This window comes from Rhea americana, unplaced genomic scaffold (genome assembly GCF_003343005.1).
Source record: "Rhea americana isolate MKP2758 unplaced genomic scaffold, rheAme1 scaffold_65, whole genome shotgun sequence".
NCBI classification, from domain to species: Eukaryota; Metazoa; Chordata; class Aves; order Rheiformes; family Rheidae; genus Rhea; species Rhea americana.
Genome location: NW_028186812.1, coordinates 269,260 through 290,585, shown reverse-complemented (window position 1 = coordinate 290,585; position 21,326 = coordinate 269,260). Strand labels below are relative to the sequence as shown.

The window sequence follows — 21,326 nt, the reverse complement described above, 5'->3', positions numbered from 1 at the left end:
GACGGAAGCACACAAGAGCAACACGGTATGGATCCCAAAATAATCAGCTTTGCCTGAGCTATTCTGCCTCCACAGAGCCCAAAGAGATGYGAAGTATCACCAGTTTTCAAGTTGGAAGTGTTTCAACTACATGACAAAACCTTTGGAGAACTTGATAATGATATATATTTGTGAGAGCATCAAGATTCCCAATCACATATGAGGACCCACTATAAAAACATTTTTCATTTGCACAAAACCAGAGACTAAAAAATTTATCTTATCTGGGGAAATACGCCAGGACAATGTATGGAAAAAAAATAAAATGCTTAAACTAGCTTTTAGCACCACTGACSTTAGAATATTATTCATCTGACAAAATTATGATATGGGTGCTTAAAGAACTCTGTACTGTTCGCAAAGAGGAAGAAGGCAMGAAACATTAAACAAGTACGTTTTTATTCAGCTTTCAGCTCTCACAGTTCTAAACAGCAAACACAGTTAATGATACATCCATGGTACCAGAGAACAAAGCCCTAGTATCAGCAAAATGTCTACTGTTTAAGGCACTGATAGTGGGAAGAAAGAAGAAAAAACATGACATGGATTACTCCTCTTTAATCAGTATTTGAATCTATTGTGAATATGTGCTTGCTATTCAAYGGCTTAAAATTCAACAARCTCCATTCACAAACAAACATTTATRTAAYTTCAGCTATTACTGAAAGAAGAATCAGTGACTCYCCTATTTAGATTTGAAACAARTATTGCATKACATTGGAATGGAATCAAATTCTAACCTACTGATAAAACAACACAAACCACAAATGACTTCAGCTGTATGGCTTTAAGACCCTGTATTTGGTTACAATATAGCAAGCAAAGTTAGATAACAGTATACAAATGTCATATACTGTTGTCTTAAAAGGAACAGTTTTACAGTATAAAAATTAGTTTAGAACATACTAAAGAGATTTTGTACAGTTTTACAAGACTGAATTACACAAAGAAARAATCAAGAACATTTTAAATATGAATCCCTCTTTACATGTTCTATGYATAAAATTACTCAACGATATAAATTAGGAATATTGCAAACTTTTTAAAGTTGGCATCCACATACTATGGAAATGCACACAGAAATACTGAAGTGTTAGTTCTTCAAAAATCCTTAACAGTTATATACGTACTTGCCAAACAGATACACAGTGACATAGGTTTCTAAAGGAGCCACAGTGACCTCTTATGGTCACTTGAAAAAAAAAATCTCAGTCCTTTACCTTTTTTAGATTTCGAATGTCACTTTCCTCACAGATGCTAATCCACTTCAAGGTACAGTGGTGCATGCTTGGTCCATCTATCCCATGAAACTATAGCATTTCTGTTTGAAATGAGTATTCAAGGAACATAGCCTTCAGTCTAGCTCCTAGTCACATCTCCTTTCTGAATTACCAAGAATCTGGTCCAGAATAGTTTAGAGAACTGTTTTCTGAAGTGAGAGCCATGAATGTTCAATATTAGGCAATGAAGAACTTCAGCTTTTCAAACAACGAGGAAGAAAATGTAAATTGATGATGTCTGACTCAAAGTTCAAAACTGAACATAGATAATGTTGTATGAGACATTTTAAAAAGAAATCAAGCTTAACAAAAGAAATTGAAAAATCAGTTAGGTGCCTTCTTCCATTGCTCTGAATCAATGTTTTGTTCCTGTTCGTTATAGTATCTTCTATGTCATAAACAGTGAACAATATGAGAAGAACACAAAGAAATCATAGTGACTGTCTCTCATCTGCAGTACATTAATCAAAAGTTAAATTCTCTGCTGCTTATAAATCCTCCCTGTTATATCCAGCTTTCTTTCCATGAAGGGAATTTTCTGTGTTTGGTGCCAGCCATGTGAAATATACCTTCACTGGATCAATATTCCAATGCTTGTGAAATGATACTGGAACTTGGTGAGAAAGGTAGTCTTTTGGATAGTCCATTGGCCGTGCCTAAGATAGAAGGATAAACCAAAAACAYAACTACTCAGTGCTGAAAAATGATTTTCAGAGCAAAGTATCACCACTCACTATCACAACACAAGTTGGGTAAGTAGAGATGATTGATAAAATATGTCACAGACAATACTCCATTATCTGAARGGAAAAAAAAGATTGTTGTGTATTTTTCCCCCCTGCCCCTCAGAGGCTGTGTCACAAGTATTTAAAGAGGTGGCTCCTAATTACATCTGATACCCGAAGTGCCACCTGTCTGTTTTTTGCAATATGYATTCATAGGGGAGTTGAAATATAAATGTATTGAAGCATTGTCATAATCCATGCTTTGAAAATATATTTATTTGCTTGATCATACATGCTCTGGAAAAAGATGAGGTACAGCAGCAGTATCTTGGCTACAATTATTAAACATTAGTCTASTTCATAGTATTTACAAGTCCAATTTTAAGTGTATACTTAAGAGAATGAAATATATTTTAAATACTACTGAAAATAACACTCTGACCTGATGGAAGAGTGGACTATGTGTTATCGGGATTCCTAAGCCACTGAAGCACATCCCAAGGACCATATCATCAGGAGCATCCATGCTATAACAGCGGCATTTACTAGCAAGCAGTTTCTGGACAGCTATTCTGCTGAAAACCATCCTGAAAAATAAAAGCAAATGAAAAATAAAAGACAACAACTAACAYAGCAGCCAGAAAGCTCTAAGTGATATCGCTAGGCTGAATATTGCTAAATGATAGAAAATTGCAAGATGAAATACAGCCCTCTGGTGCAACATATCTGACATTTCAGAATTTGACCATTACCRTTAGAAGCATTTTTTGAAATCTAAGTGCTTTATATAATGAAAATTAATTATGCTGTTAACAATYACATAGCTAGTCACCATGTTTACTGCAGCTAACTATTCCTAGATCTGTTCAGGACTTCTAAATGAAGGTTCTCCTCTATCTTACTCAAATATATTGTCTGGTTAGTTATCAYGTGCAATTAAACATGATCATGATCTTAAATTCAAGAGCTGAGGGAATACACTCTTGTCTAGTATTCTGTAGCCACCTCTTTTCTGAAGCTTGAAGGCATCACCCACCCAGTCCAATCAGAATATAGAGATTAGATTAGAGATYTGAATGTTGGGGGCAGCTGGGCCTGTTTAGCCTGGGGAAGAGAAGACTGAGGGGGGATCTTACCAATGTGTGCAAGTACCTGAGGGGAGGGTGTCAAGGGGAYRGGGACAAACTCTTYTCAGCTGTCCCRTGTGACAGGACAAGAGGCAATGGGAGAAAACTGAAGCACAGGAARTTCCACCTGAAGGTGAGGRGGAATTTCTTCCCTGTGAGAGTGAYGGAGCACTGGCACAGGTTGCCCAGAGAGGYTGTGSCGTCACCTTCTCTGMAGATCTTCAAGGCCCGCCTGGATGCAACCCTGTCTGCCATGCTCTAGGTGACCCTGCTTGAGCAGGGGTGTTGGACTAGATGATCTCCAGAGGTCCCTTCCARCCTTACTGATTCTATGATTCTATGATATGGTAATCTAGCYATTACAAATTAAACTGATGACATCAATACTCTGAAATCACTACACAGCTTCATAAACTCATTTACTACATGATAATCCTTCASTTGAAACCGGGACACAGCACAACTTTTATAAATACCAAAGCTAAGGGAAAAAAGACTGATCAAAGAATATTGTTAGATTAATATTGTAAAACCAGCACTGCAACTTTGAAGACAATTTACTGCAAATATCATTAAAAAAAGAAAGCACAAAGGAAAGTCATATTTCAGTATTCAGATCAAAAAGAGAGAGAATTAGCTASAGCCTTGAAAAAAAAGTTAGAACTAGTGACCAGCATGTGTTGTTACACACAATATATAATGTATATTGCACACCTTTGGGAAATACAATTGCTACTTTATTATCTGCACTGTGTCCTTTCAGCTAAATGGAATTCTTAACTTAAAACTAATTTTGAAGCAAGTTAAAATTAACTTTGAAGCAAGATGGAAGCAGATGTCTTTATCTGCTTAAACCTGAGAATGAAAATAATCACCCAAATTCCACATCTATAAAACAGAATAGAAACTAAGAGATAAACACTAAAAAAATTACAGAAATATACAACTGGTAACTGGCAAACATACCAGCAYAAAAGAAAGGTTTATTTCTTAACTCAAGTGTAAATGTTAGCTTAAAATACTTAAGATCTTGTGCAACTATGCGTAAGATAATGAGAAGACTAGTCAATTCGTCTTWATTTATTCATGGATGGATAAGAAAACTAATGAATTATTATAGTCATTACTTTTCATGTAGGAGGAGAGTAAGGATATTGAGATCAGGTAGTTCCAAAGCCATACCACTTGTTTTAGACACACAAGATAGATCAAAATGATCACTTTTATCCATACTTGGACAAAGACAGGAAACAGAGAAGTATTCTTATGACAAAATTTGTATCTCTAGGTATGTGTTGCTGGTTGCTTCTCCACCTTCACTGCAGATCAGAAGATTTTTTTAAGCAAATAGGCCAATTGTCTCCCCTTATCATACTTTGATTCACATTGAAAGGTGGTCTCTGACTATACAAAATGAACTTTCTCAGATGAAACAAAGCTGTGTGGTGTGCTTCAAGAGAGCTTGTGGTGTGCTTGCTACTGTTAAAAGGTACTCAGTCCACATGGTTGGCCAAGCCAAAGTAGGACCTCTGACACTTGCATAATTCAAATGCTGGATCCTCAGTAGCAACTGCTTTGTTCTACAAATCTGTTTCCATTGGACTGTACAACTTCTTACATTTGATTCTTAGACCATCACTACATTTTAATCATATTAGGAAACAACACTATTTCTCTTGCATCTTATTTGTATCTTAATTCAAAATATTTTCYATCAAAACAATGACTGAGTAATACAGATCTCGGTATTTAAAAAAGTTTTAAAAAATTACCCTCCTCCTCCAGTGATGTAACTATATCCTCCTGTTCCCAAGCCATAACCATAACGCTCTCCAAGAAATACTGGTTCATTTGGGTCATAGCAGCTGAGCAGTTTTCGGAGTCTGAAGATGCTATAATATGAAAGCATATTAATTTAAAAAAAATAGTTCACACAGACATGTATTTTTAAATAGATTTGAAAATCCTTACATTGCTAGCCTAAATGGCATTATAGTACACAACACAAAAATGAGGAGAAATTCAGAAATTCTACAAAAAAATAAAATAAATTAACATAAACTTACTATGAGAAATGATTTTTTTAATTTAGTCAAATGATGAATCAATTAGCTTATAATTATTTCTCAGAAGAAGCAGACAAGTTTCTCAGTAAAAGTGAGTTTCATCTCAAAGCATGCAATGATTTTTCCAACGAATGGTAAGAACTTTGCAAATGATTTTTTCTCCCCAGAAATTGAAAAACAAAAAGGCAGATTGAATTCTAAGAATCTTGTTTTATCTATAGTTACAGGCTCCTCCAAATTCTTCCCTTATGTGATTTAATCAAAATACTATCTTGAACAACTTCTCATGTTCTTGAATATGTGATCCTACTGGGTTGATTACTCTGCCTTATTTCTCTTACACTGCTGTGTCACAGAATACACATTCATTTATCTTAGTTAAGTGCCAACTTTGTTATACAGTCACCATCTTTGTTTTCACTGATCCAATCTTCTGACACAACAAATGTACCTGATCCATTTTTTTTAACAGTTTTTGATTCAGGTTTTTTAATTTGCTCTAAGTTCTCTTGACTGTCTTGCCTGAGAGGTAATTAACTGCATGTTGATGCATGTTCTGGCTAACCTTAACATAACYAAGCATTCATTCTTTGGTGAACAATGCTGCTTCACAGATTTTCTGAAATATTATGCCCTTTTAAAGAGTTCACTTCAAGGAACTCGATTAAAGCTAAAATTTGATTATTTTTCTATTTCTCTAGTATGGTTCACATTTTTGTGTTCATTTCTTGAAAGCAAYGACAAATATATATTCAATCTACTCTGAAGAGAGACTGAAAACTTTGTGAGTTTCTCCTCACAAAAAGTTATTTTTTATCTGAACATGGTCTCATTTTCTGAGAAAGGCAAGTCCCTAGACACAGTGCCAGATGGCTCTGAGAATCGACCCTAGCTTATGGAAYCCTTTTGGGGGCTCTTTTATGCAAGGAATACATGTTAGAATGTGTATTAACAAATGACTAAATAATCAGCTTGTATATGCTCCAAAGAAACACGAGACCTTCACATATTTGGACTACATGATTACATAATAACACTATATGCATAGTTTTTATCTAATTGTTCTTAATATCAGTCAAGGAATGCTGAAGGAAAAATGACAAATTTTCTTGATAGAAATCTGCATAACTAATAAAAAAGATGTACATTTTAAATACAGAATAGGAGGTGACTATTTCTAAGACTCCTATCRGGATGAACAGAGACACTGTGAAATATTGCAATTTATACCTTATCAATGTGTCATCATCCACAATGACTAACCAAGGAGTTCTGGAAGAGCTCTGATTCAAAAACCTTTCCAAAATGGCAAAAGTTTTCCCACAGTGACCTTAATGAAGATGAATAACAGAAAATATTCATTTAAATAAAAAGAGATTTTGTAATAAAGTTATACATGACCTAGAAATGTATTTTGCTGCACTCTGCAAAACGTTTTGGAAATGACTAGCAGAATATTGGAAGATGCAAGTTTAAATTACATCTTTCTTCATGCTGAACAGTGTTTGTAGAGACACTTCCAACACAAYCATTGTAGGAAGGATGTTGAACTATGGAAATTATTTAAATTAYGGAGACCTGGACATCAAGTTTTATTTCCAGCTATTTTATTAAGCTGCTGGACAGTTTTGGAAAACTGCTTCTCTTACTTTCACAAACTGTAAAAAGAAGAGACTACTATAGAAACATCTTTTGCAAAGTACCCTGAGATCTAAGAATGTGAAGTGATATTTAAGTATTGCTTATACAGATCCACCCACCCGCAGGATTTCACAATGCATCARATCAATATGGATCCAAGCAATGGATCAACCATATTCATAACTGTCAGCTCAGGTCCTGGTAAATTCCTCAAAGAAAAGATCTTAATATTTAACATAGAAACTATAAATAAGTTGAGAGGTAAAATATCCTTGATTAGAATGAGCAGGACAACAGAAACAAGAAGCTCCATTCAGACTTCTATAGATTTTTTTCTAAGGAAATGAAAATCCAACTGCAAATTTTTTCTTCATCTAAATAACAGACAATTATCTAAAGCAATTATCAATTTCAATGTAGCTATTACTAAATAAGCATTAAAAAATAAAGATGACACACTATATTTGAAGCTACTTCCAATTTAAATTATTTTTGAGAAAACATTGTATTTCTCTGCTTAAGAAATTAAGGAAATCTTGGCGTTGCTTATTTTGTGAAACCATGAACCTAATGCAGATTGATATACAAAAATTTACAAAATTASGACAAATATTTCTATACTGTACTCCATAATGAAAGATGGACATAAATAATATTACAACAGATTCAGCACAATTTATTTAGTTTAGAATACTAGTACCCCCCCACACCCAGGTCCCATCAGTTCCCCCAACAATGCTCAAAGGCCTGAAGCAGAAGATCCATCCCATCGTGTGACCAGAACTCCTGGGCATCTGTGACCAGAACTTCTGGACTTCTACAAATGACCCACGCAGGCATAGGAGGCCTGCTGCTTCCTGAAAACACTCACTGATTGCACGTGTGCTACACCACAGTTGTACAAACAGAAATCCTTGCCTATTCCTGCCTGCCCCTGATAAGCCCTTTGAAAAAAAAGGACACCTGGAAACAAGGCAAAGATCAGAACAATTGATCTAGTGGGTCAGATAAAGCTGACAAGCCACAGCTTGGACACCTCCAACAGAGAAGGTAATACGCTTGTAGACTCTACAGGCTTAGAGAAATAGATCAAATTTAAGAAAAAAATATTAAAAGGACATTAAAAAAATCTAACTGACTGAAGCCATCTTATCCGCAGACCTTCTTCTATCTGAAGGTGAAGCAAGTTACTACTTTAAACCTACTACATTGTCATAAAACAAAAATCTTTCAATGTTAGCATGTAGTTTTTATGCTTAAATAAGCCATACTGGATATAAACACAGAATATGCAAATATCATATGGCAAGCAGTTTATGATCAGTATCCAGCTGGCACTATCTGAGGTCTTCAGCCCTAAACTTATGACATACTGTTAGCATTAACAGATCTTATGAAAAACAGTTAGGAAGACAGCAGTAACACAATTTTTTCTCTCCTGGAGTAGGACCAGCATACCCTGCTTTTATACWTACAATATTCAGGTTTCTACTTAAAATAATAATAAAAAAATCTGTCTAAATAGGGAAATTATACTCTCCACACACTTCTTGAGTGCCAAAAGTATTCTTTCAGTTTTAACTGCAAGAATGTGTACTACAGAAATACAGAATTTCTAAATGCTATGCTGTACATGAAATATACATATTATCCTGAAAACTTACCAACTTTATACAGTAATTTATGCAAAATGGAGAACAGCCAGAAGCTCACCTCTGTCAGTATTAGGTACTCCTAAATCTATAGTAGGAATGGAGATTTCTGCATAATCACTGTAGTATTCAATAAGGGCAGCCTCTCTTTCCCAAGTCTGCTTTACAACTGGTACTGCAAAACAATCATCAATACTGTAAAGTAACTACTTGATTAAAATGTTTATGTCTTTGTTAACTGACATGTTCCTTCACGTGGTAATGAAAACGCTGTTTGAAATAAGAGAATCCTGATTATAAACATTCATTCTATTTTCTTCCTGACAATACTTAGAGAGAGGTCATTTTACATTTTTATGTACAGTCAGTCAGGACAGTTTCATATAGTGATAAATTTCTTTTAAAATATGACTATAATTTCATATTATATTGAAAACTGTGATGTTTACATGTATGCTAACCAAAGTACGAAATTATCAGTTTTATACTTCCTATGTTAGACTTTTTAGCATGTAACAGCATGAACACTAATTATTAGAGTTCAATCACTCTTTCAGTAGTGAAACTGTCTTATTTTAAAAACAGCACATCCAATAGTATGGCATAATATTTTTATTCCAAGAACAGTATTTGAAGGCAACTTCATGTTAATGTTCAAAAGTACCTACCTCTGGAAACACAGCTACAGAATGACATTTATAAATATCATGCAATCAATTTTTACCTAATGGAGACTCTATTCAAAGCAAGGACTGCTTAACACTTTTCTACAACAGTAATTCTTTTATCAGTTTGCCATTTGACATAAACATTTAAAACTGATCATAAAAAATTCTAATAATGATGCTGCAAACATAATTCTATCCTGAGGTGAGTAAATCATGATTAACACAAAAAAGCAGAATGGTGGGAGCACTTGCAGGATATTTGGAAAAGAAAAATCCAATTAAAACTTATAATCCTTTTCCCATTTTAAAAATTAAGTGCTCAAAACTTAGATCAGCAGCTACTTTGAAACATTTTGCATTCTGGTCTCACTATCTGCTTTATGTTCTCTGATACCATATAATAAGTCTTGTTAGTAGTATATTGTTCTTTGAATGATCACCAAAAAACTGTATGTTTTATACACATGTATTTCTGAATAATCCTCTATACACTCAAAAAACTACTGTATAAGAAGAGCAAATATTGATGTAACCTCCTTTTGTCAYTACATAACCCTGATCCACGTGAATATATAAGTCACAGGTTTTACCCCTTCCTGGATTCATCCTTCAATTATTCTTGTTTGACCAATAGTCAGTTTAACAAGACTAAAATGAACAGAAGTTAACTGTTAGACTAGAGTAATGCACTGATGCACTTATGAACATAGCTGCAGTATTTGGAAAAAATGATTCTACTCCTACAGCACTGTGCTGCTTCCAGAAGTTTTAGACACTTAAAACTGCGCTCTATTTTTTGTGCAAAATTTTGAAAGGAAATTATATACAAAAAATATATTAATACAACTTTAAAGTTGAGATTTGAAATGCAAAGTCAGGAATTTCACAATATATGAACTCCGCCTTCTGTGTACTAAGAAGTCACAATCACTACATCACACAACACTACATTATCATGCGTTAAGTGGCAGAGAATACCATCTATGTTTCTCATTTCAATTAGAAAAAAAATGCAGTAGGCAGGAAATTATTTTCTGATTTTATGGGAATGTTTTATTTCAAAAATGTGCTTGTTTCTCAAAAGAACAAAACCAGAACCTTTTTCAGAAACTAAGGATGCGATACAGAAGTGTCACAGACACTCAACACTTCCAACATTCAACTGCAACAGAAGAGAGGCTCCTGTAAGGCTCTTTTTCACCTTTCTCCAATCTATGACCTAAATCTCAGTACGATGTTTAACATAAATAACTACTTGCTATTATGGACTGTGCCTCTCAGTTTCAGTGGAGTTCCCTTTCTTTGCATATATGAAAAGAAAAAAGAAAAAAAAATATTAACTGAAGCAAAGACCCAAGTCTCAGCCTAGTTCAGTGGTCTAACCAGGGTGCTACTAGCTAAAGTGCTTTTCCTTCTGTTTTCCTTGCTTGTTTCTACTGTGTTATCATCCAGATTAATGTTTACTGTAAACAGAATCCCACAATAGTTTGCAATTTCTAGGTAACTCATATTTTCCAAAGCAGTAACAATTATTTGAAAGCTCCTGACCAGCTCTTACACATGCTGTCGAAGCATTTACCAATATGTATTTCTACTTTTGATCACAAGTTTTAATACCACACTAGAGAGATACTTATAGAAGGTCAACTCTGCATTCTTGAYTATGATTTAGTTGTCACTTCTAGAACGTTGATTCATATTTCTGTATAATCATATGAAGTATATGTAAGAAGGAGAGTTAAATCTATAGTAAATTCTTAAGCTTAGCTGTTCTTGCACATCAAATTCTAAGCCTTGATGTTGCACTAATGTAGTTTTTGGCATASAACAAAAGAAGACTTACCAGGTAAAAGGAGCTCTCTGAAGCTGACATCCATTAATCTTTCAAAATCTTGAGTAAGATTATTCTCCATTGCATAACACTGAAAGCTGTGAGGAAAGTTCAAGAATTTTCCTCAGTCTTCAACATGTGTTTCTTGAAGGATGGTTATGCTATCTTTTTAAAGCCGAATGTTCCTGACTTTTTGATAATCTTTAATAAAAACAGCTTAGTTGTTTATTTTGTTTGTAATTCTGAAGATTAGAAAATAAACATGGATCCAGAAAGACAAATTCTTCAGTGAACTCCAATTACAGGATAGTCGATTTTGTTTTGTCAAAAGCTACTTGCTAAACATATCCAAATGATTAGGTGATTAAAATACTGGAAATGAGCCTTCATCAAGTAGGCTAACGACATTAAGAAAAATAAGTTACATAAACCTTATTTGGAGAAAAAAACCAGYCAGCAAATAGTCTAAACTTATTTATTAATGACAAAATGATATAACCTATGCTTTTTTAAAGCATTAGTAAGGGGGAACTTAGTTAATAAAAGAGCTTTTAACTTCACCCTGTCTTCTGAAAAAAGGCATGGCAAAACCCACCACAAAATTTGATACAACTACTAGCCATTACTTAATTTGTTTTTTTTCTCTCCCCAACAATGATCATTTTAACTTAAGCTTATAAACAAAAACAGGCATAATGGCGACAATATTACATACCTAGATTATTCAAGAACCCAAAATGCAAGCAAAATCCTGGAAATAAATCAATTCCTGAATTTTCTTTTTTTAAAAAATGCCCAGAAGTAAATGAGAATGCACTGGCAGATGGCATCAAATAGATGGAGTATCCTCCATTAAATTAGTGGACTTGGAATTTTTCCCACCATGCTTCGTAAACACTGGTTCTAGCTCAACTTAGCTGACACTTACTATATATTAACTGAGGCAGGCAGCCTCCTCTGTGACTTTGTTTTCCCTACATCTGAGATGGAAGTTAGTATGCACTGCATGTATTTTGCTGGGCTGCATTAGTTGTGTGTATGTGTGTGTGTACATACATAAAGATACATACATACATGCATATTAAACATGTATGTATGCATGTATATTTTACCATGGATTCCATGATCATATTTTTTATGGTGACTATCATTACTTGTAGGACACAACAATTTCCGGATGAAACACACTGTAGTGAGACGCTCTTTGGAAGACTCTAGATCTGGGCCACATCTTGGACTCAACACAAAGTAAAATACTTGGCCAGATTTCTACAGAACAAAATTTCCCATTACAAGCATTACAGAACACCTATACACATCCGACTGCATAGGGTGACACTTTATAAAAGAAACACCACGGCTTAAACTACTCACTTCTTTTATGGGGAGAAGGGCAGAACAAAAGGAAGGAGGAGGAAAGATAGCTTTCAGTCTGCTCAAATTTCTGAACCAGCTCACCCTACAGCTGCACAAGTTTCATTGCTAGTACAAGGAATGGGACTCAATCACACAYCCGGGGCATACAGTGAAGGATATTAAGACAACAGCTCCAATTTAGATGAGTGTAAGCTAAGCTAACTCTAGGCATATTTTTAACTCAGGCATTCAGTTTCAATAGTTTTTTGCCAACCAGTCACTAATGATGAAACATCAACTTCACCATAACATTTTGTCTCGAGCATTTCAAACACTCCCAAACAACTTTGAAATAAATAAAAAAAAAAAAAAAAAAAAAAAAGAAAGAAGAAAAAGAAAAAAATCTACCTAAAGAATAACGCTGTTAGAATTCTGAAGCTTTCATCCTTCCCAGTGGATTTTGCAAATATTTATTTCCAAGAGCTACATGGCCAAATAATGCATCAGCTTGCTTTTTTTAAAAAATACTAATTTCCTACACTATATTGTATAGAGATACTTTCTTGAATAATCAAGAACTTACTTCTATCTCCATGGAATTTCTGACATGTTTTTACAGCAACAAATACATCTTCCTTTTTCACTGGCTCTCCCTACAGGAACAGAACAAAAATTAAGTTTGTAATTGCAGGCTCTATCTCTAACACTTTATTGGATATATATGGCCATACCTATAATAAAACAAAAAATATTTTTCAGTGTATAGCTTATCAAGTAGAATACTGTATTCAGTAATACAGTAGAAAGTATATTTTTGTCCCTTGAAAGTGTGTCACTAGTGGTTTCAAATTCCTGAAATAACATTACCGAAATACCTTTTCCACTGATGTAGGATTCTAACTTGAACTAAAACCTATATCATTAGGAAAAAAAAGGGCAGTAGAACTTGTATTAAGAATGATTTACCTGAAAAAAACATTTTCTTAACTTCTTTGTAATTAAAATAATCACTATGAGAACCTGGTGAACTGTATCACACTGGGTTACATACTAGAAACCTGCAAGCTTCCTCAACTCTACTGAAATTGTGTTTATTTTCTTTTTTGACACCTAGAATTTTGTTTTTCTCTAAACATGGCAGTCATTTTTTGGCCCCAAGTAACTGTTACTTGTGGCACCTTAAAGGTATTCACTTAGAGATAGAGATATGGGTTGTACTTTAATGCACTTAAATGTTATAATCCATTTTATCTTTAGATGCATCAAATTTTAGATCCCCATCTCTAGAACAAAATTATATATACCAGAATAATAAGGAGAAATACTTCAAAGATCATGGACTGCTCAAACTTTGTGGTAAAATCATACATGGTAGTTGTTTGCCAGCAAATACTATGTACCACAGAGGGTTGAAAGCAAAACAAAGGAAAACACCACCAGAAATAATTTTTTTGAGTTTGTTGAAAAACATTTTCTTAAGCTCTGAGGGYTTTTTAAGTCAAGTATTATGCATTTTAGTAAGAGTTTTACCTTTACTAAGCAAGTGGTACTTAAAATATGGTACTTACACAAAGTGGCAGAAAACTACTGAATGTTGTTGCACAATGATTAACTGTATATGTGTTCACATCATTTGTACAGAACTCAGGCACTGGAGTAAGATGTGGTCCCTCTCCTTTCTGCCAAATATATAGTGCGATCTATCAAAATGAAAAACAYATCAATGAGTAGAGTAATTGGATAAAAATTCCCATGGCAAGCACAGGAATCATCATATTACAGGATAAACTTAATAGGAAATATTTAAAAATACAGGATGCTGTAGAGGATTTGTGCCTTAGTTGATTAGCTTGCTGCATACCTTACTCCTCCACATTTCTAGAGCCAAAATCTAATTAAAGGATTAAAATTGGTTTCATATATTTAAGCATGTGAAAACAACTCTTCATTTGTAGAAGAAGGGATGAAATGAGTATTGGCATCTTTTTTTAATTAAAATAAAATCCTTATTTTGTTGCTCTTCAAAAATATTTTGATAATTTGGAATAGCTATTGCTATTTCTTCCTAGGTGGCAGACCCACTCTCTGGTGACAATTTTAAATCATTTAAAATCAATAAAGAAACTCAGAAGTTGTGAAACAGACTGATGGATAACATTGGAGATTCTTGTCCATTTTAAATCTTAAAAAACCCCAGCAAATATTTACAGGGAAAAGGGAAGAAGCAAAMCAGTGATGTCAAAAGACAACAAAAAAAGAACCTTTATATTTACCTTTACTTAATTCATAATAAAATTAATAATATTTCAATTTATATTTCACTACAGATCAGTAACACGACTTGCCCAACGTTTCCGTTACAGGCCTTTGTTATTGCTTATTGGCCAGACTGTTTTTAGTTAAGAATCRTCTGTGTCGGCTACCTACCTCAGACTAGTTAAGAAATAAACCTCATTTCATACAAAATTGTTCAGGCACTTAAAAAAACAAAATTAAGTTCTTAAAAATTTAAAAGGAAGAAAAGACTGTCTCAGTAAGTATGTGGTGGATTCAGGATTTCCCAGCTGCACTTTGGATTCTGAATCCTCAGTCTCTTTTCACATACTTCACATACTTCAAAGATGTGAAAGCACTTTCCTTTTCTATGAAAACTGTTTGAGTAWATGCTCAAGATGCAGATATGTATTTGAGGCTTGCTTCTGTTAACTCAGAAGTTACAGCTTCTACTTTTCAAAAGGGTGCCCAAACCAACAAACCAGATCCTACGGCACAGGGGCTCTCCATTCTTTCTCATGAAGCTGAGTTATTCTGTAAAAATTAAGATTCATGGAACCAACAAGATAGTATGGCAAAGAGGAGCCTGACTCTAGAGCACAGGGGACAGGGGTGTCCTCCAAGGGAGGAAAATCTATCTTGGGTTCTAGTTGTTGTTTCCAGTGCTACTTTTACATATTATCAATGACTCTTCCATGGAAAACAAATACTCCGCTGAAAATGGAACTTGAACCAGCACACACTAAAGACAATGAAAAAAGAAGTTTCTTTTTCACTGCTTTATGCCTACTTGGGAGTAGGAACTGGCAGGTTCAAACCTCTTCAGATTATGTAAGGGCCAGAATGCAGATCATACCCTTTGTAGAGAGTAGGTTTTCACTAAGCTATTATTAAAAGAGCAAGATATTTCCTCCCCCGATCCCCCCAGAGTTCAGAAAATACTTGGTGCAAACTAAGTGCATTATGTATTGTCTGGACATAGCTGGGAAGCCAAACCATTTACAGATTAAGCTAGAGATTAGTACCTGCTTGCCCATCTCATTCATATCAACCTCATCAAAAACCTCAACAACCTACACAGAGCCATTTCTGGGACCTAATGGGAACGCAACAGATGCCCGTTTATTTCAGGCACTGTCAGGGCTGGGAGGTAGGCCTGAGAATAGAATCATTTTCCTGAAACTTAAGCTCATAGCTTTGGTAGATTTTAGATGTCAAAGAGCTACCATACAGTCACATAATAGAATACAACCAGCTGATGGCATTTTTTAACAAGCTGCTGGTTGTAACTGAACTRTCAAAATTACACAGGCACTTTTAGCCCACCTCAATTGCAAAGTAGAACATATTTAGTTTAATTGCACTGAAAACAGTTTAAATTACTGTATTTTTCTTGTAATTGAGGGGGAACACAGATGACTGGGAGCTGTGCATGCAAACATGGTATTACTACTGCTGAGTTGATAGTGGTGTTCTTAGCTATTTGCAACTCAGCTGCAGGTTCCTGCTATACCACGATGRGTTTTGTAGTTTGCAAATAAATTCTAACTTCTCTTAGCCTTGCCATTGGTAAGTGGTGGTCTGTTTCTTTGTTGTTTTAGCAGTGCTTCTGAAGACACAAATGATCTTAGCTTTACAGGTGAGTTCAAAGAACTAATGGGGAAGAACACTCCATACAGAAGCAAATGCAGAAGCACATGAATGGCAATCAACCCTAACATCATTCACAGTGCTTGGAGCAGAGGGGAATATGGAAATGAGATGTTATAGACACTTGCAAGTGGTAAGGAGTAGACAGTAAGCATACATACATTCCCAAAGTTTTTACCTTATTGTCATATTCACCTTATGGCATGTAAACTGCTCTTGACCCTGCCTTGATTAGAAGGCTACATAACAGCAAAGGATGTGATTTTATAAAGAGCTTCTAGCAGATTTTAAGATCGTATTATCTCAAAACTCAGTTACTCAGAATGAAYATCTAACACATGAATCAACAAAAAAGCAACGCTCATGCTTCACAAAGACTATTTAACTGTAACTTAACATGAATAATTCATTATTGTTTCTGAAAGTTCATCATATGCTAAGAAAGCAGATTTCTCATAGAATAATCACACCTTCAACAGAAACCCTCAGTATAGTTCTGAAATACGGCAGCCTCACACTAATAGTGCCATTTTGGTGGCTGTAGAACAAGAGGATAGACAGTTCCTAAGATAACAGGAATAGCTTGACAATAAAAAGACATAAAATACATTAGTTTTTTGTTCATATCTAACAATAGGTAAACAAAAAATCAATTATCTACTTCTAGTTTTGAGTAACCATCAGTGTGAAGAGAATATGATGTATTACTTATATTTTAAAAATTCTAGAAGAAAATCTACAAATGAAAATCAGTATGGCAAAAACTTTTTATCATATTTGTAAGCTTGGTCTTCCAGATGGAAGGTCATATAAACATGAGGGATGTAAGAATTAGGGATTTGAAAAGCAGTACGAAAAAAAATGATAGAGCACAGTARAATACCAAGGACTAGAGGCACATGTTATTAGGGCTCTGTCAACCCAAGATATTTCTTAAGACATTTATCATCTTTTATAAATTTAAACATTACACACTGCCATTAAAGATCTCAGATTATATCCTTTGATTTGTTGTCATTCACGACTCATGCAAAAAGGGTGTAGCAAGATAAAAAAAGACTGAAGAAAGAGGAGATAATGACTTATAAAACAAATGAGGGAGAATGGTACTGTCTCCAGGGAGAGATGACAATAGATTGTGTAGAGAGAATAACTGCAGGGCTTGAAGTAAGTTAGCAACAGTAATGAATTTGAAATGGAACATAGGCAAGGAATTGCTAACAGAATATGAAGGAGGATAGAAGTCTTTTTTTGCCAGTCAAGTGATCAATTGGTCTTCATTAATCAACACAGCACACAAATTAAGAGCCTGCTAATGACATTTTTTGATGACACTACATTTAGAGGTTTTGTCAGCACTGAGGTAGACTGGAATACTGGAAATATATGAATGACTTCGAGATAACACAAGATGATAAATAGTGTGAAGTACAAGGTCTTGCATTTAGAAAAATGAACAACGGGAAAGTAAAACAGCTTGCTGGCTTGTTTCATGGAGCAAAATGAAGGCTGATGGATCCAATTGCCTTCTAGAAATACCTCAGGTGAGGAGGGAAAACTAAGTGAAAGAATACTGTTGGCACAAAGACAAATGCAYTTAAATAGACTACTGATTATATACTATAAGCACACTATAAATTTATGTGAAATGAGAAAGTTTGTAATCATTAAAGAATAAGGATCTGGAATATTTAAGTAAGGTTTTTAATATGGGTCAGAACCAGAATTTATAGCTGAATTTTAAGAGTTTTTAAAAAATGAAATAAAATCAAAATCATTCATAATTTCAGGCCAAAATCTAATAGCCTACCCCAGGCTCATCCTCCCCTTCCCTCTAGTTCTGATGTTCATTTTGGTGACACTACAAAACCCTAGGTTGCATGAGCATTTGGAGGCAGAAAAAAATATGTTTCAGAAAGGGTAGCACTGGACTTGCTTCAGATCCCCACTCCTTTTTTTAAAAGTTTCTTTAAATCAACTCCCTTATTCTCTGAAACATCCAGTAGCTGCCTTTTGGAACTGCTGCAAACCAGTGGCAATAAATAAATAAATAAATAAAAATCCAAACTTCATCATACAAGTTGCAGTATTAATTGTTCACACTGACACAACAGTCACAACAGTTAAGTTCCTCAAACCCATCATGTCTAGCTCTTATACATTAACTTAAAATATGAGTGTGGCTGTCTAGTATTTGAGATACCATTCATGTCAGTTTAAACTTCATGAGCTGGAAGCTCTTTCCCTCTCTATAGAACAAGCCTTAGAAGGTACCTCACTGTATACAATCATGTAATGTTAATACAAATGTAATTTTCTTCATGAATTGTTCTATGCTTATGGCATAATTTTGAAGCACCACARGTTAAAATATTCTAAAGGAAGGTAAAGAAATTAAACACAACACTGTATTCAAAATTTTTAACACCTAAAAGCATTGTTATTTCTTCTTTATGAAGATTCAAGTATACAGTTTTGAGAGAATTCTTCTTACTCACATCACAGGAATAACCCACTGCTTACCTCATGTTTTAAATCTATTGTGAAGTCTGACTTGAGTGGTTCACTTTTCAACTTGTTCGCAAGCCTACACAATAAAGACGATGAAACTTTCTTCAAAAAGCATGAACAAGGGAAACGTAAGATTGGCATCAACTGACCCTTTTTATATATAATTTTTATATATATATAATTTAKATAATTGAATAAACTTGAAATTCTTACATCTATGAATTATACAAAAATTTCCTAACAGTTTCTAAAATCAGCAATTCTTAACCACAGCTTTTGTGGCCATGATAAGAAATCTGTAGCTGATCAACAAAACCAAAAGTATTTTCCAAAAACATTTCATAGGTAGGCTGCATAGCAATCAGAGAAACACCGACCAACAGTAGACAACTGGCACAAAGGTTTATGGAAATGGTACTCTAGATAAAGAGCTACCTATAGATAATTTACAAAAATGTATCTGATATATTTTCTTGCACATTTAAAAAATATTTAAAAATACTTYGAGTGTCTTCTAATGCCATGCTCCTACCATATTACAAAATAAATCACTAGCAGTATGCAATAAGCATGATTATATTTTTGACAATCATCTTCAAAAAACTCACTTCCGTATTTATCGCCCCAAAAAGCAACTTGCATTTTTTTCATATCAAATTTTCTTGCATCTGAGCACAGTGTGATGATGATAATATTCATTTTCAGCACACATTTCAACACATTCTWCCTGCCCAAGAAGAAAGTTCTCATCTAGAGTGGATCAACAGTCTGGCATAACATTTTCAATAGATTAAAGGCAGCCGTGTGTTTGAAGCTGCATACTGATCAGCACCTCAAACTTCGGACAACATTCTCTTTTTGTGTATTCCAAAGCACAATATTTAGGCACCTTCAATTTATGAAAATACCAATTATTGCTACAACAAGATGCATTTAACTTCTGAAGTCTATGAACTTTTCAAATTTCATCTAAAAACTAAGCATCTAATCTGAGCTACATATCTCTGTTCTCTCTATAGGATGAGCACTTACAAAGGGCAATGCAGTCATCCTAAGATCCAGGAATAAATCTGCTGCCTAGTATTCCTCCTTCCTGGAGGAAATTACTTTTTTAAAATCACAAAGAGTATCAACAACTAGTTAACATGATGTTAACTTCTAGATATGCAGAGCTAATAAAAATAAATCGTACCTAAAGGGTACAGCAACGATAYAGAATTATATACGGAAATATATTTCTGTGTATGTGTATTAAAAAATTCTTAAGTGCTTATTTATGGTAATTATGATTGAATATGTGTCATAAGGAGGAAACAGAATTTTGTCAATAAAAAGTTTTTTCAGGGTAAATTTATAGTGCGAGTATAAATCTATGTAGACATACTCAGAGGTAGCTGCAAATTAGTAAGTATTTGCGCAGTATTTGAATGTCTTGCCACACACCTTAGATCCTCAAACCAAAGGCCTCAGCATGATAATATAAACGCAGCACGAGCAAGAGCTTAGTGTACAAAACCCATCTATGAAGTCAAATAAAATAATTGAGTGATCAGCCTGCACTGATGGAGTACACACCAAGTTGTGTGCCAGAGCAAGCTACAATTGCTGTTCAAAGATCAGTCAAAACTACAATTTGACTGCGTATCTACATGAGTGGTACTAAAATATTCAGCTGCACTGCAGGCGTACTTTCAACTTTTAAGGAAAACAGTAATCCCTAAAAAATCATAAATCATTAAAACAATACTGATTAGCATCGGGAAAAAAAGATACACATTCAGCACTCTTAATTACTCTCAATAAACAATTAAGTGATTAAAAATTCAACTCTTACTTGTTAACAAGTGGAATGCTAAGTGCCCAACCAGCTGCAAAATCTGGAAATTTAAAGACTGTAGGATTTTCAGCAAAGGCATAGTGGTGAATTATCGTAGATTCTTCATCATACAATGCTTTACCTAAAAACCACTCCTGTAAAAAACATAGAAAGCAATTTTATTCATCTATAGCATCCTCTTAGTGAAGATGACGATTTCATTCATGCTAAATAAAGCAAACCTGAAAACAAGAATAAGGGAAGCATAATATTCCAAATAAGACAGGTAAAAATTTTGCTTGATAAGAAATGAAACAAAAGGCAGTTCTCTAAATGTTCAGATGTATGTTGTATCTTCAGACTCCATCATTAGCCCTGCACTTCACTGGTGCAAAGAGCACTGAATAAATCAGAGATTATTGGCTACTGATTAGACAGAGCACTCAAAAGTACTGCACGTTTAGGGTTTGAATCTGTCTTGGATTTCCATCTGTTTAACCTACAGTTATTTTCCACTATGGAATCTGAAAAGCAAACACATTTTAAATAACTTGATCCTCTGAATCACCTTAATGGTCGTATTAAATATGTCAGGATTGGAGTTGCACTTTGCACTATGACAGTCATTCTGAAGACTGTGCTTTTTCTTTTTCTTTTCTAATAGTTTCTGAGCCCACCATTAAACCAGAT

At 34.4% G+C, this 21,326-nt stretch overlaps 1 protein-coding gene across 2 annotated transcripts in view; it reads right to left on the bottom strand.

Annotated features, from left to right (window-relative positions):
- Window positions 1-421: 421 nt before the first annotated feature.
- Window positions 422-21,326, bottom strand: part of B3GLCT (beta 3-glucosyltransferase) — a 58,963-nt gene continuing 38,058 nt past the window's right edge. For both annotated transcript variants that reach the window (XM_085320676.1, XM_085320675.1), the window contains exons 7-15: window positions 20,655-20,791; window positions 18,833-18,896; window positions 13,954-14,085; window positions 12,969-13,038; window positions 8,592-8,705; window positions 6,468-6,567; window positions 4,944-5,063; window positions 2,487-2,631; window positions 422-1,975 (exon numbers count right to left, since the gene is read on the bottom strand). In XM_085320676.1, coding sequence (XP_085176802.1) covers window positions 1,808-1,975; window positions 2,487-2,631; window positions 4,944-5,063; window positions 6,468-6,567; window positions 8,592-8,705; window positions 12,969-13,038; window positions 13,954-14,085; window positions 18,833-18,896; window positions 20,655-20,791 — 1,050 coding nt within the window. In that variant the 3' untranslated portion in view covers window positions 422-1,807. The remainder of the gene's footprint in view (window positions 1,976-2,486; window positions 2,632-4,943; window positions 5,064-6,467; window positions 6,568-8,591; window positions 8,706-12,968; window positions 13,039-13,953; window positions 14,086-18,832; window positions 18,897-20,654; window positions 20,792-21,326) is intronic.